The 16,283-nt window shown below is 35.5% G+C and overlaps 1 protein-coding gene across 2 annotated transcripts; it reads right to left on the bottom strand.

Annotated features, from left to right (window-relative positions):
- Window positions 1–4,653: 4,653 nt before the first annotated feature.
- On the bottom strand, window positions 4,654–15,033 carry MTF2 (metal response element binding transcription factor 2). 2 transcript variants are annotated; one of them, XM_054384213.1, is made up of 12 exons: window positions 14,943–15,033; window positions 13,916–14,016; window positions 13,433–13,581; window positions 12,108–12,203; window positions 10,998–11,066; window positions 10,079–10,202; window positions 7,624–7,691; window positions 7,064–7,237; window positions 6,326–6,434; window positions 6,058–6,116; window positions 5,810–5,914; window positions 4,654–5,008 (listed from the first exon to the last, which is right to left on the bottom strand). In XM_054384213.1, exons 1-12 carry the CDS (start codon window positions 15,016–15,018, stop codon window positions 4,654–4,656), a joined length of 1,485 nt encoding a protein of 494 aa, XP_054240188.1. In that variant the 5' UTR covers window positions 15,019–15,033. The 2 variants fall into 2 exon arrangements, with proteins under 2 accessions (XP_054240188.1, XP_054240189.1); XM_054384214.1 differs by lacking the exon at window positions 7,064–7,237 and having other exon boundaries at window positions 14,943–15,026.
- Between the last annotated feature and the right edge of the window lie 1,250 nt (window positions 15,034–16,283).

Below are 16,283 nucleotides of genomic sequence, written 5' to 3'. Positions count from 1 at the left end.
GTCTCATTGTAATTAAATACGTTTGTATCTGCTTGAATTTCTCATATTTGTGTATTTCTACATGTAAGTATAGATATTCCATATATGTGTACATGCCTACTTATCTGCAACAAGCCATTTAGCTTCACTAGCCAGGTTTGTCAGAAAGCAGTTCTGCATGTGGATTTTGTGGGAAAAGTATCACTTTCTTGGAACTAAGGAACTCCACATTACCCTGATCTACTCTTAGTTCTACTTTATATTCTTCTACTTTTTAGGCTTACCTTTTCCTTATGCTACCACTACAAACACATTTTAAGATTCTACAGCCTGAAAACCTTTCCAGTTGTTCAGGCACCATTTATACTGGATTTCCAATCACCACTGGTAATCTCTATTCCTCTATTACTTCTATGCTAGTACTTTCCCATCTCTGCTGTCATGCAATTTGTGAACACTGAGAGCAAGTATGTGAAAAACACTAAGCAGGCAACCTCAGCAACGTTCATGAATGAAATGTGTACATATTCCAGCAGTAACTATCATACTGGATGATAATGCAAGTGAATGAAAATAGCAATAGTTTTGCATGTATGCGTGAATGGCAGAGCACAAATGAAGTACTTGGAAATGGTGCTTACATTAGAACAAAATTTAGACCAAGATGGAACTATTAATTACCTTCTTGCTATATAAATAGAGGTTTTGAAGCAAATCATCTTATTAAGAGTACGGCTGCAGGTGTCAAGATAGCAAGTTAACGTTACCACACTGGACAGTAACTGAAGACTAGGAAACCAAATCCACATGGAAGTCGATGTAAAACACAAAACACAAAACAGCTTAAAACTGGGAAGAGAACAGAATGTTGTCAAATTCAGAAGCTGGAAACAGAACAAGTGAAAAATAAATACACACTGATGAAGTGAACAGATTAGGAGAAAAACTGTAAGAAAATAACTTTATGTACTGTAGTTGGAAAAGTTGTCTGCAAGACAAAACGTTTTGTTATCAATAAACACCAGAACAACTGCTGACATTATGGTACGTACAGCTCAATGCTGAGGTAGCTGAGAGACACATTAAGGGATTTGGAAATGCAAAACAAAAATATCATAAAAATGCAAAATCTTTGCTGAAACACAGAAATGAAAGACTAGCAAAAGCATAGAATTCTCAGACTATGCACAACTTGTATATGCATTTGTCTTTTGCCCCCATTTTTCCCCCAATGTCCTCATAGTCATTCCCTTTTCAACTTTCTTCAGGGACTCCAAAGCAGCCTTCTTCACTCACCTGTAGAGAAATCAACTTTTCTACAAACCTTAAGTTGACAACTCAGATGATTTTTCCTCACATTCTGACTAAATTAGGATCTCAGTGGACCTGACCCCCCACACACATCAATATTTAGCCAACACCTTAAGTTCTGCACTGATGCAACAACTCACTATTTCCAGAAAATACATTTTTCTGCCATCATACCCTAACTACAGCACTACTTTTCCTTCAGGCAGACGCAAAGGAACTGGAGAAGTAACAATTTCAAGCCTGAAAGTATTACCTGCATTCATTTCGAGAATTCATCCTCTTCCCCCTGCTCACAGCTGATGCTCCTGTTCAGTTCACCACTGTGTTTTGACTATTGCTCTGTCTCTTGATTATTGCTCAGTTTTGGGATGCTGCATCTCAATTCACCAATTTCCTTTTGAAATATACCACTAAAGATGGCTTTAGTAGGATGCTCTAAAGACATGAACGTTCTGTTCATCTAGTTATTCCCCCACCCCAGTCCTAGAAAACAAGATAGCATTGTCTTCAGCTTTTTGATCTATTTGTGTCTTCATGTTAAATCAAAATATTGCCTTTCATTTCACATCACACTGAATTTTTGCAGAATTCATTTGCAATCTCACTCAAAGTGCCTCACTGCTATGCATGGAAAAGTATAGTTTTTATTCAAAATTCCTCTTGAAGTTTTTTTTTTTAAAACAATGATTTGAGAAGTAGTTTGCTATGAAGATTACTTCACAATTCTGATCAGACACATGCAATTATTTCTTCACTGTCTTGCTCATGTGGTGAACATTAATTTTTAGAATGACCTCAAGAGAGACTTCACCTACCCAAATATTACTGTAATACAAATATATAATGGAAAAATATTAAATCTCATACATATAGAAATGTGTCTAAATCAGTGACCACAATAAAGCTTAATTACAAGTATTTACACACATGCATACATACAATGATCAAGTCATACCAAGACTAAATCAAATCATTAGGTACAGAAACAATTGAATTTTTCCTTTAGATGCTTCATTACTACACACTATGAAATTCATAAAAAAGTGAGAAAAAGGCATTTTTAGGTGTGCTTTAATTAGTAGTCTAGCTGTATCTTCAGGAGCCTTATTGCATTATTTTTCCAGTACACAACACCTTGAAACAAAAGCATCCCTCAAGCACAGCTGGAACACTTGTTGGTGTCTTATGCGCAGGACAGTTAGCAGGAAAGTTACAGAGAAACAATGCGTGGGAGAATGCCACCAATTATGTACTTCACAAGAACATAGAATCAAAACTCATTCTTCTCTCTCAAAAAATACACACATTTAATGTTGGTCTTTTAATTCTAAGAAAGAAAAGCAATTCCAAAAATACAAACTGAACATCAGAGTCAAGTCAACCACCATAAAATAAAATGAAACAACATTCACAATAGTTATGTCTATGGACAGCTTAAATTTGACAAATATTTCCATCCCAACTAGAGTCCCCAAGTACATTCCAACATTAATATTAAACTGAAACTTTTTATGAAATATACTGCTGGTGTTCAGTTAGAATTAAAGGATTTGGATAAAGTAAAACAAAGACAGATACAGATGGTGTGAGTAAGGTTACAAAGGGTTTTACATTTTGCATTATCCCAAGATATAAACATTCAAAAATTAACATGAACTTGCTGTGTTATCAAAATATTGCAGCTATAGGCAAGGCAACATTAAATTAATAGCTGAGGGTGTGAGAAAAAACCCCCACACATTTTAGTGAAGGTAAACAGAAGTGGCAGTTATAATTAGCAGTTTTATAAAGCTAAAATTACCCAGCTAGCCATAAGCCAAGCGAGGACAAAAAGCTTTCTCTGCTTCCTTTGGCTATAAGGTGACAGGAGTGAAAAAAAAAAAAAAATCATCTTTTCCAGATGAGCAGAAAAAAAATCAAATAATCATGTAATGGAATAAAGTACTAACCCAGGCAGTACTCTTTAAGCAACTCTGTCATTTTCAAGTGCTACATAAATTTAAATTCTATGGTAACCTGTAAGCATGTGAGAAAAGTAACTTCATGCAGTACAGTGACTAACCACCAAAGTAAAAGTATTCTTCTGTTTACTCTTTGGCTAAAACTCCCTCAAAAGTAGCAGACAAAAAAACCATCTAATACTGGCAAGAGACTTTTTTTACCTTTTTTTTTTTTTTAAACAAGTAAGATAAACTTATAAACTTAGAACTCAATACATTTTATAAAAACAAAAGAGGTAATGTTGCAATAAAATCAGTAATGTTACTTCAAATGGCAACAAACTGTTTGTTGACCCTGTGCAATAACACATTTTGTTCAGACTATATTTAGTAAAACAGATATGTAGGAATCTTGTGTGTGTATCCTGTTCAGCTTAGTTTATAATTGGGACAAAATTTACAATTGGAGAGTTAATTTCAAAATGTTTGGATTCTTCATTTTTTTGTAACAGTTAATTCACATGGAAAATAACAGAATATATTACCTAGAGCTTATGAACATCAATGACTGCACCCATTGCCAGAATATGCTGCACTGATTTGACACTTCTCTTTAGTATATGTAGAAAGCAACAGCATCCAATAAGCCTGAGAAGAAATGCTGTTGTGTAAATACTGGCAACTATTCCTGAAAAAAGAATTATGGGATGTATTCTCAAACTGCTGAATCCCATAATCTGTATTGCATAGGTCACAACCACACACATATATACACACACAAGTATATGTGTGCATAAATACACATGTATATATGCACACACATGAGCACACACACACAAAGAATATATTAAGACGACAATGAAGTCTGGTCACAGAGCAATTTACAGACTCAATATATTTTGTCTTTTTTTTTTTTTCTTTTACACTTTGTTTGAAAGAAAACTTCAGTATTTTACAGTCTTCAGTAGGCATTATATACACTGCACTTATGAAATCTAGAAGGTATTGAAATAGAAATACATTTCTGCAAACATTTGGGTAAGAAAACAAAACCAAAATTTTCAAAGATTTGTGCTATCTACATAGTATATTCTCTAAATCACAATAACTGTATCCATGGAATGTTCTCTAGAAAATGCATCTTTTTTTTTTTAAAAACACCATGCACATTTTTAAGCAATTGTAACGCAAAATATCCCAACCTAAAACAATCTAACAGCGTTCAGATTAGAAATTTAAGTTTCAGATCAGATTTTAAAAAGATAAGTCTTTATAACAAGAGCTGTAATGATAACAATTACATGTTAAGGCTAAACGGGTTTTGTTTTTAGAAACACATTTAAAAGACACGTTTCTCTTGTGGCTCTGCATGGAACTGTACTTACAGATGACAGTGCAGTGAACATAATGTTCAGTCCTACAATCAGGATGCAGTTGCTCCTTCCCACTCCACCAGATACTGCACCTTTCCATCAAGTGTCACCCGACGAGCCAAAACACGGTATTTTTCCCCACAAGCTATTCTACCTGCTGCACCAAAATAGCTAGTAATTGAGTTCTTTAGGTGATTAAGCTGTAACTCCTGATCTGCTAAGTTGTTAAGTATCTCTGTATTGAGTTCATCATACTGGTAATCTTCCTTGTTCTCGTCATCTTTTACAATTTCTGAATTTTGAGTCTGGAGTGCTTTTCGTGGAAAGCGACCTCTTCTCCTCAAGTGTGGTATTGCAGCAGGCCAAGTTCTTCCTGTACGAGTCCTTTTTCTCGAATCAGATAAACTATTAAAAAAGAACACCCAGTATTAACTCCAAGAAACTTTTGAAAATGCATGCTTTATCATTAATTATTTCCACACAACTCATATCAAAACATATTATCCATACCATACATTCTATTCTTCACTGATAAAAGCACTTGGAGCCTATAGATAGCTAGCTATGAAGATGGCAATTGCATTTCACTTCTACTACACCTGCTTCATCTTAAGCCATCCTCCTGCCTTATTTTCTACCTTTGTTTTGCTAACGGTTCAACCTAAAGGAAAAACGAACAAAACAAAACCCAAAACCAAACAAACAAAACCCCACAAACCAACACACAAGAACAACAAGAAACCCCAACAGCCAACAAAACAAGCACACCACCCCAAGAAAACCAAAAAACCCCACATCACTACCTGTGACTGACTACACCACAGACGATCAGAAAGTTGTCTTCTTTCTTTTAAGTATGGGTAGCTGGTTTGATTCTCTCTGTTATCCAGGTATCTATCCTCATTAATTTTTTGAGATTAATTTCTTTGGACCTACCTGGACTAGATTCCACAGAAGTTAGCCAAAAAGTTCCGAACTGACTGGAAGTACAGCAGAACCTCACATTTTAAAAAACTAGACTTAGAACATGACACGTCATGCATTGGCAAGATATCTCTTACAGGATCCCCACAACTTCCCTTTATTACAGGTGAATTACTGCTGAACCAGCTATTTCCTATCCCTCCTTTCAGAAAGTTTTATTAAAATTAATACATTTAATTAAAATATTAACCTCTATAGCAGTTACAGTAATTGAATAGTTACCTATAATGTCTGGAAATACTAGATGAGGTAGTTTCTTTCATACTGGCAGCACCTGTGGATTCCACATCTGAGGTATTGGATGAATGTGCAGTTCCATCAGATTTCCTGATATGCAAGACAGCAGGGTTGCCATGTAATGAAAATAATCTTATATTAAAAACAGAGCTGATATTTTAGAAGCAAACAGATAAATGTCATGGTATTGTAATAGAAACCAACAACCCTGTAAAGCATTTTTTTTAACTTACCCAACACAGCAGGGTAATTCCAAGGCTGGGTTCTCCATTACCGGAAGTGGTTCATTATCCTAAAAGGAAAAAAAACAAACAAACAAAGGAGTACTTCAGTTTTAATTGCTGTATCAATTTTGTTTGAGGGTAAACAGGGGAACATCATGATTTAGATTAACTAGTTACATTTTTCTTCAAAAACTATCATCCAGTTGGAAAGCGATGGCAGGGTTGAGGGGGAAAAGAGAATGTGCATTAAAATAAATCTATATATCCAAAACCTTACCAGAGGAGACGACTCTGGAGTTTTGCGAATCGTTTTTCTTGTATAGGGACCAGGTGGACGACCTACTGATTTTTTTTTCCCCTTTCTTTCTATACCATTACTTAATTCCCTAGAAAAAAATTTATATTTTGGTCTGTATTATTGAAGAGAATTTTCATTGAATATGGCAATCAATACACAATTAGATGGTTACTGCTAAAACACTGCACTTAAGATTATTCTGGTAAACGAGAATTGCCAGGTATGAAGCTATGAATTTTGTCTCCAGAATAACATAAGCAGATACAAGATCTTGCTAGTGACACTATTGATTCCCTAATGTTTAAGAGGAACAAACAAGTGTTAAATGTTTTATTTGTATGATCACACTGGGTAAAATAGATGAGACATTTACTAATATGTTACAATTTCACATCATACTTCCTATTTATAATCCTATGCATAGGAGCTCCAGAAAGGCAAGAGATTGTTTCCCAAATGACAGCAAAGTTATTTTCTAGTGCTCTGATAAATTCCAAGTTGTGTTTTAGGGCTTTTTTGTTGTTGAGGGTTTTTTTAGCTTATTTTTAGGAATCTGTGAGAAAGTTAATCAAATGCATTCAAAGGCCTTGTCACAAATAGTCCACCTTCCCAACTATTTTATAAAATACATTTTATAATGAAAAGGCCTTTTTTGTAAGCACCAAAAAATACACTCTAAGTAGCCACAACATTGCTTGAATGAGTGGGTTATTTTACCTCACATCAGGAATTGACGGCTTAGACGATTTTCTGCCTTTAATTTTGAACTCATGAGAAGTTCCTTCTGGTTCTTTCTCAGCCTTTAAAGCAGCATTCGGTGGCACAGGAGGAACACGAATTCTCAAGCCAAACAAATGTTTCTTTTTCTTTATTTCTTTTCCAGACATAAACCTAGATGATTTTAAATTAAGTGTAAACATTCTGACCCCAAGGTAATCAACTTTTAAAATAACATTGTACATGCAAAACTACACAAATTCATATATTGATTCTAATGCTATTTTATAACCCACTTTCCCCTAATGCAATCCTCACTCAAATACAGAATGTGACGTAGTAAGAGGATGGAAATTAAAATGTGTCTTCTCATGATCTGGGTTTCACTGAAATAGCTCTGTAATGTTATAGTTTGAAATTCAAATAGTATTCAAAAACTCAGTGTTATCTGCAGCCAAAGCAATTACCAGATGGACTGAGCAAAGGAGACTGAGAACTATAATCTGCATCAGACTGATTAGGTAAACAAAATTTAAAAACAAGAAGTATCAAAAACTTACATGGTCTTGTAATCATTTAATGCCTCCAGTACATGCTCATATCTTTCAGATTTTGGTGTATCTGCCAGCTGTGAAGTATTAAGAAATCATTTAACCTGTTGAATTCTTTAGTAATAAAGAGTCCAGTTACTTGGAGTTACTGTTAACTACAGATTTGGATGTGAAGTACTACCTGTGGGAAGTATCTAGACCCAAAGGATATTAATCACTATCCCATATACTCCATGCTTTGCATCCACAGAATTCACATTTTAGCCAAAGAATCCAAGTTTCACTTGAGAAGTACAAGGAAAAGTGATCAAAGCTTTTTCAAAGCTACTTAAAGAACATAGTACTAACTTGGCCTCCTAGGAGTGATACAAGAATTCTTCTGAGGCTTTATGTACTCCTGAATCAATTGGGACTGCAAGCAGAAGACAACTACACTGACAAAACCTTCAATGTTATTGGTGATCATTTTAACCAAAATCCTGCCACAGCACACAACAGCCATTTTTGCCAATATTATTCAACATGATACAAAACATGAGAGGGGCCCAGAAAAGTTAAGAGAATTAAAAAAAAAAAAAAAAAACACACCAAAAAAACCACACAACCAAAGTTCATACCCCTTTGGCTAAGACCTACTCCAACCTCCCTTGTTGCACCAAAGCCTGAAACATCTGGTCTCCATAAAGCTATCAAAATACGGAAACTTCCCTCTGAAAAATTTCAGACTTAGAAATTAGAGACATGAAGCAGAATAAATATGGTGGTGACCATAAAGTGAATACAACATTCATGTAACAGAATTTAAAATAAGATTATTTTTATTTAGACAACTACTTAAAATTCCAGTGAAGCTACCGTATTTCTGGCAGCCATGTCAAAGTGTTCCAGAACCGATATCCAATTGGCTCTGCAGTAAATTTATCTTTACAGAGTCAAAGCCTGTAAGTTTCACTATTCGTATGAATACTGCAAAGCAAACCGTATAGAATTTCCAGCTCAAGAAACCCAACCTTCAATTATTTTTTAGAGAATACAATTCTGACCAAATAGGACAGATGTAAACGCTCAAAGGATTAAGTGTGCAAACAAGTAAAAAGAGTAAATATATTCATAAAAAAAAAAACCACCTTACGAACACAATTTTGGGCAAGATTCAATGTACCCAACTACTGAAGTTAAGGGAAGCATTCACTCCATTTTAACCATAAAAAGTAACAATTGTTTTATCTTCATCATATGCAATCAGTACAATCTATAGCTATCCAGAGGTCTTGCAACAATTTAGCACTTAACTATAGAAACACTGCCATGTAATTTACTGCATCCTAAATAACATGCTAAACATTAGCAGCTTAGGAGGTCTGATAATTTCACCATTTACTCCCATCCTACCTATTGCTAAAAAGCTTTTCCTCTTAGTCAATTATAAGCAGCCAGAGAAAGAAAAAAAAGTTATTTCTACCAGTGGCAAGTTAAGAATTACAAAACCACTGAAACCATTGTCTGGCAGATTTTTTTTTCTGTGACTAACTCCTGTTTAATAAAGAAATTACATTAACCATACTAGTAAAATATATGTGCCTCAAATTTTTCAAGAAATTTTTCCCCAATCTAGTGAGATATTGAGAATCTTTTCAGAATACAGTCTTGAAGATTTTCTCAATATAGTTTTTATGATTTGATTCAACATCTAACCATTCAAAAATGCAGTCTTCAACCTTAACTGGAAGGAGTAAGATGCAGTCATAAGAAAATTTCAAACCCATTATAATGCCACCTGTATTAACAAAACATCACCCAAACAACAAAAGGCTAAATGATTTTCACACACAAAGGAGTGCATACTTGACTGGCAGTATGCCAATCTGAATTTACACATGAATTTTGTAGAAACAAATATCTACACTTCATACCTACCTATAAAATCAATCTGCTTGGTGAAACAGATTTCCTTAATGTTAAGGTAAATGCTCAGTAAACCAAACAGCTGGAAGAACAGCTACCATAGTAGTGAACAAAAGACAAGATGTCTTGACAAGTCACAGAAATCTGACTGAAAAAGGATCAAAACAATCCTTATCCATAGACACAAACTGATTACCTCCATGCATGGAGGAGGGATGAAAGGAAATGTTTGTGTACTGTAATTTGTTGTGTTACACTTTAGAGACTTGGAAAATGTCTTCACATACAATACAATGTGTATTTTGCTCTACATGTAGATTTCCTGGTCCATTCACATGAAAACATCAAAGAACTTCAAACATAAGTTGCCATGCAAATAGTTACATGAATCACCAGAGAAATTTTACAGCTCAGAAAAACACACGCCGTTTTAAAAGCATTTTATTTCTGCAAGGACGTTAAAGATTAGCTCATTATTGGACAATAGCAGATGTATCCAGAATAAAACAATTCTTAAGTCACACTGTGAAGAAAACCAAAAAGTAGTCCAATTACTTACCTCACCAGGATGCAATCTATCCCAGTTTTCATTAATGTAGGCCATGAGTTCAAGCTCCGAATCAAAGTATTTCTTCTTATGAATAACACTTAGGTTGTAAAGGCATAGATGTGCTATATCTACCCTAGAATTCAGAAATATTTTAGTTTAAAAGCAAAAAAATAAAGTCTTTTTCTTCCCATTGATTTTCTGTGAAATAACGTAGTAGAGAATAGCACAATATAGAGGAACACAAAACACCATTTAGAGCACTCAGTCCAGGAAAAAACATTATGCAGTCTCCTGTCACTTCTCCTCAACTGATTCCTTCTGCATTTCTGCCTCTGCTTATTGTCAAGATGTTCTTTTAAACTCCAAAAATAGTCTAAACCACGGGATGTTTAAGTCTGAACTCATACTTCTATGTATCAATTTTGAATTCTTAAGGTAATTTCTACAGTATACTTGTTAGCAACATAACAACAAAATCAGATAAATTTCTAACATGAGTTCTAAGATTTCACACCACAATCACCCATTGAGGTCTCAACAAACACTATTACAACATATCAAATTCTATCCTGTAATACTCACTACAATTGGTTTATCTAATGGCAGGATCTTAAACCTGCAAAAAGATTTTGTTCAGATATCTCAATCTCTTCATATACAAGCGAGTGGTTTACTGTTACTTTACTGAACAACCCCAAGACCACACAGTTGCAATATATCTCTATGTTTAAGGAGAAGCTTTCCTTCAAAGTCCCTGTTCCTAGAAACAGTAAGAACAACTCAGAACACCACTCAAGATAAACAAGTGGATTTCATTTTTTGCAAGGAGAATCAAAGTATCAAGAAGAAAAGCAGAGGTTATATTCAACTCACACCTGTTCTCCTTAAAAAGAAAACAAACCAACAAAAAAGTGGAAATCATACTTACCATCTCAAGGGTAAACGTTTGAGGTATTCTGGTCCAGAACTGCAAACTGAGCAAATGAACGTATAAAACCTAAAAACATATATATACATGTACATGTCTCTGGGCAGTGGGTATCTGTATACACACACAAAGTTTTAACACCCTAGTTATCAAAAAATGAAAGCCAAGCTGGCTATAACACCAGCCAGATGACATTTGAGAATCCTCCATCCTCCTTTATCAGACTCTGCACTACTACCTTCTGGGACTCCTGGCACCACTGTTACCTATTCCCTGAAAAAAGTCCCTCAATCTGTGACTACCTCTGGGAAGATGCTCTGTCATCTCCCCATTCCGTTCCTTGCAATATAGAAATTCGTGCCCCAGTGTAAGCATGCATTTAAAGGACCCATGCATTCCTGAGTCTTAACTCAGTTCCTTCCTAAAAGCATTCCAGCACAACAGCTAAAAGAATAAGTAAGTAACAAGAACTCCAACTCCCTTCTCCAGTTCTTTCTCACCTGAAGTCCCGGAAGTTCCTCATAAAAAGAAAGCATGGATTAATACATTTTCTCATTTCTCTTTGTCACAACTCATCACAAATGAACACAGTAAGTGCAGAGTTCCCCTCAGTCTAACTCTTCTTCCAGCTTTCTCAAGAATCCCCCTACTGTTAGTACAGGAAACTAGAGTACTGCACATGTATACTGACAGACTATCCTGAAGCATGGTGTCTGCACACAAGAGATTAGTCACCTATATAATGAGAACTCAAAAGCACTTATCCAACCACTTTAGAGGACCTATAAAAGCTTCCAGTCTCTCAGCTGCCAGCACATACAGTATTACAGGCTTTTGCACACAGTGAAGTCAGCAACAGTGTGATTTCAACTATCCATTGGTTACCACTCCATCACACATCACCCCACCCCTCTTTCATTAAACTGAGGTGAATAACTATTTCCCTGGAACCTGAACACATGCTTTATTGCATATTATTTTCTATGCAAAATTTGCTCCATTTTTAGAAAATGCTCTTGTATTATAGATGCCTTGACAAAACCTCATATGTGAGATCCCCTCCACATTTAAAATACAAGACAACCAAAAAGCACAGCTTAAGTTTCTTACCTGTCACCAAAAAGCATTGGCTTTTGGAGGCACTGCACACACGCCTCATGAAACCACTGCTTACACTTGCAGCACTGCAACATCTTTAGATACCAGCTTCACCAACAAAAAGAAAAACATGTATTTTTAAAAAAAGTAGTTACTGAACATTGTTCTTCATTATACTTAAATTAAATAACAAGGGATCTTCTGACACAAGCTGTTTTTTACTGTTTATAGAACAAAACATCTGTAGGGATATTTCACTAACATTTAGTTGAATAATGAATTGCTAGAAAAGCATGACTACAAAAAGTAACAAGATAGTCTAGTAAAAGGATTAAGTTATAAATTATTTAAGAAAATAAAATTTGATTTCCTCTGACATTCACCTTCTAATTCTCCATGATTAGAATTTTGTCATCTCATATAAGCTCTCACATACCAGATAAACTTCCTTGTTTTCCAAAGCACAACACAGCTGCATTGTCACAAATATTTATTCTGAGAATTCAAATACCTAAATCCCCAAAATGAACCTGTTCACACTTAAATTTTATTTTTCAGTTTTTCTCTTCAGAGAAGGAACCATGCAAAACAGAAACTGATGTTCACCCAAGTCTTCAAAATCCGCAAGCCGAAGTTCTGTCCTCTAAGTATCAATTCAAAAACTTTATGGTTTTGGGCAACTCTCAATTTGCCTTGACTTCAAATATTCAATGCTGTTTTGTTCATTGACTCATTCCTGCAACTAACAGAGTATTTATCTCCACCTGCTTAAAAAGCCCTCTTCTTGCAAGAACAAACCAGCAGAACACTAATGTTGTAAGGGGGGGGGGGGGGGGGGGAATTTTTCCCCCACCAAAAATTGCTCTCCAGGGAATAATTTATGACAGAATTAGATGCCATCTATTCCAACAAAAATAAGCAAACTCTACATACATTTCTATTTGTGACTATTGACAGAGCTGAGTTCATGTTAGAAAAAAACACTACCTAGAACCACAAAAAGATATTACAACGCCATCGAATCTCAACACGTAAAACAACAGCAATACAGAAAAAAAATATTTGTACTTGTTGTGGAATGGACTGTGAGATTATGTCATGGTCACATGATAAAATTAAAACAAACAAAAAAAGTCCTGAAAAATATGTTTCCTATGAGATATTATAATGATGTGTGTGTGTATACACAAAATTTAAAATTCTGCTTTGTGTTGAGTTTAATATGTGCGCACAATAGAAACAGAAACTAACAAGTTCAGAGTTAAGCCTGCAGGATCAAGGCTAACAGCTACAGCTGCATTACAGAGAAAAGTTCTTCCATATATCTGTTTACTTACTCTCCAGGTCCTCCACAATAGCAGTAACACTGCTGGACATTGGTTTTATGCCCTGCATCCCACTCAAGGTCTGTTGCATTATATGGTAATGTTTGTTTCATGACTTGCAGTGCTTTGGCATTTGGTCCTTTCTTAAGCGCACCACCCCTCTGGGCCAAAACAAATACACGAGTTGACACAAACAGTAATACTTCTGAAAATTTAAAATTCTTTAATTTCCAAGTTACCAGGATTTGTCTATAATCAAGTAAAACACTTGCACCCAATTTGTTTTAATAGTAGCATATAAATTTTTAAAAAAATTGAAAGCCAAAACTCATCTGTTTCTAAAAGAAGCATAAATTCCCAACATATGAAACATTCAGATCAAAGCTAACTAAAGAAAACACGGAAAAAACAGCTTAGTTTGTTTGTTTCAATTTGAAAAAACAAACTATGCATGGAAAATGGGATGTAATAAGAAGTATTTTTCTAGAAACACACCTTTGTTGTTGTTGCAAAAACACACTGTCGACAGAGCCATTTATCATCTGAATCAATCACGCTGGAATCAATATTTGGTGTGTGACACAGTTGATGATATCCTGCATAAAAAAATTATCAAGCAAAATAATTACACATCATTTTAATACAACTATAAAGCATTATCTATCAGGAAGAGACAAAAATTTCATCAAATAATAAACGGAACACATTCAAAATAGTCTTTTAAATTTTCTTAGCGGAAAAAAAAATAAAGTGTTACTTACAGAACAGGTGTTAGTCACTTTACAATGGATAAGCACTATTCACTGAGTTTTAATAGCCACTAAGAGCTATAACATTTAAGACAGTTGAACAGTCACAGAATCAACCAGGTTGCAACGACCTCAGAGATCAAGTCCAACTTATTATCTGACACCTCATGACAAATAAACCATGGCTCAGCATCACATCCAATCTTTTTGGACACCTCCAAGGGCAGTGACTCCATCACCTCCCTGGGCAACCCATTCCACTGGCCAATTACTCTTTCTGTGAAGAACTTTCTTCTCACCTTGAGCCTAAACTTCCCCTGGTACAGTTTGAGACTGCGTCCTCTTGTTCTGTTGCTGGCAGCCTGGGGGAAGAGACCAACCCCCACTTGTCTACAACCCCCTTTCAGGTAGTTATAGAGAACAATAAGGTCGCCTCTGAGCCTCCTCTTCTCCAGGCTAAACACCCCCAGCTCCCTCAACCTTTCTTAATAGGGCTTGTGCTCGAGACCTCTCACCAGCCTCATTGCCCTTCTCTGGACACATTCAAATATCTCAAAGTCCTTCTTAAATTGAGGAGCCAAGAACTGGACACAGTACTCAAGGTATGGTCTAACCAGTGCTGAGTACAGGGGCTTCCCTGCTCCTGCTGGCCACACTATTTCTGATGCAGGCCAGGATGCTGGCACAGGTCATAATCAGCAAATACAGTCCTTAAAAAAAAATAAAATAAAATCTTTTCAAATGCAGTAACAGGGGAAAAAATATCTAGTTACCTTGACCACATTTATCACATATAACCATTTCATTTGGTGCTTCTGAATACTCTTCCTGACATATTGTACAGACCATTTCCCCACCTTCAGAGGCTCCTAGACAAAAGATGAAACGGTGATTTTTAAATTCTTTTTAGCTTGTATCTGCAGTTCAAATGGTTACCACATCTATGGCTTTCTTGGTAATTTTAATTACAGATCCAGGCACTGTAGAAACAGTTACAGAGCCTAACTTCTTAACTACAACTATCAGGATAGTGGATATTTCTGGGCTATATATTGGCTACTTACTACACGGTTCCTTAACATAAACAATCATAATTAAATAACTGAATAAAGAATACAGGCTAAAAATTACATATAAACAAATCCTATCTGGATTTTTATCACATGAACACTCCTAAATCTTTAATGGTTAATGTACAACAGTTATGGTGTTACTTTTATATGTGAAAACTCCATTCAAACCTAGCGTTTTCTAGTCTTTGGTTTCTTTCCATATCATGTTGCTTCAACTGAAAACATAAGGAGGTTAAACTCGCTGTAAATTAGGGCCTGGAGTTTTCTGTTAAGAGGGAGTATTACAGTCTATCCCCACTGAAATGAGGGTTTTTGGAAGTGTTCTCCTCTCCATGCAAACAGTTACACAAAAACAACAAAACGGAAACATTAACTGCAATGATAGAGTTGTGTGAAAAGAATCTCGTATTTCTTGCTGGGATTTTCGGGGGGGGTTTTGTTTGTGGTTGCGTTTTGTTTTGTTTTTAATTTGTGTAATTCCTGGGTTGCTGTTCAGGATACCAGAATATAATGCAATCATTTTATCAGATATAATAATGTGAGCAAATAGAATAGCAAACTATGACTACTTCACTGAAGTTCTTGCCTGTTTGTATGTCCTTCCAGAGAACCCAGGATTTGGAGCTGTCTTCAAATATAATGAAGCAGTTCTGTTTCAGTTTGTTTATCTGAAAAAGAGTGGAAGCCATGAGTAAAAAAGATAAACAGAAGAATATACCTAACATTAAGTGAAACAACAATACTTTAAGATTTAACCAACACATGGTACTGCAAGACTCTAAAAAAGTTAAAAATTGTTTACCTTTTTGATAGTTCCAAGATAAAACAAGCCATCTGACCATCTAGCTAGGACATCCTGACCTTCTTCAAATTTACACAGTGGCTTTTTGGTTTTCTGTCCATCACGTAATGACAGCTTGGTCAGAGATGCTGAGGTTTTATGGCTTCGGCGTAAAGGAGACCGCTTATGGACCAGTGAATTACCCAGTGCTGTAGAGTCTCTGTAGAAAGGTAATCAGAACTACGCTAAAGTAAGAAACC

Source organism: Indicator indicator, chromosome 10 (genome assembly GCF_027791375.1).
Source record: "Indicator indicator isolate 239-I01 chromosome 10, UM_Iind_1.1, whole genome shotgun sequence".
Classification (NCBI taxonomy): Eukaryota; Metazoa; Chordata; class Aves; order Piciformes; family Indicatoridae; genus Indicator; species Indicator indicator.
This window is presented reverse-complemented; position numbering and strand designations above follow the sequence as displayed.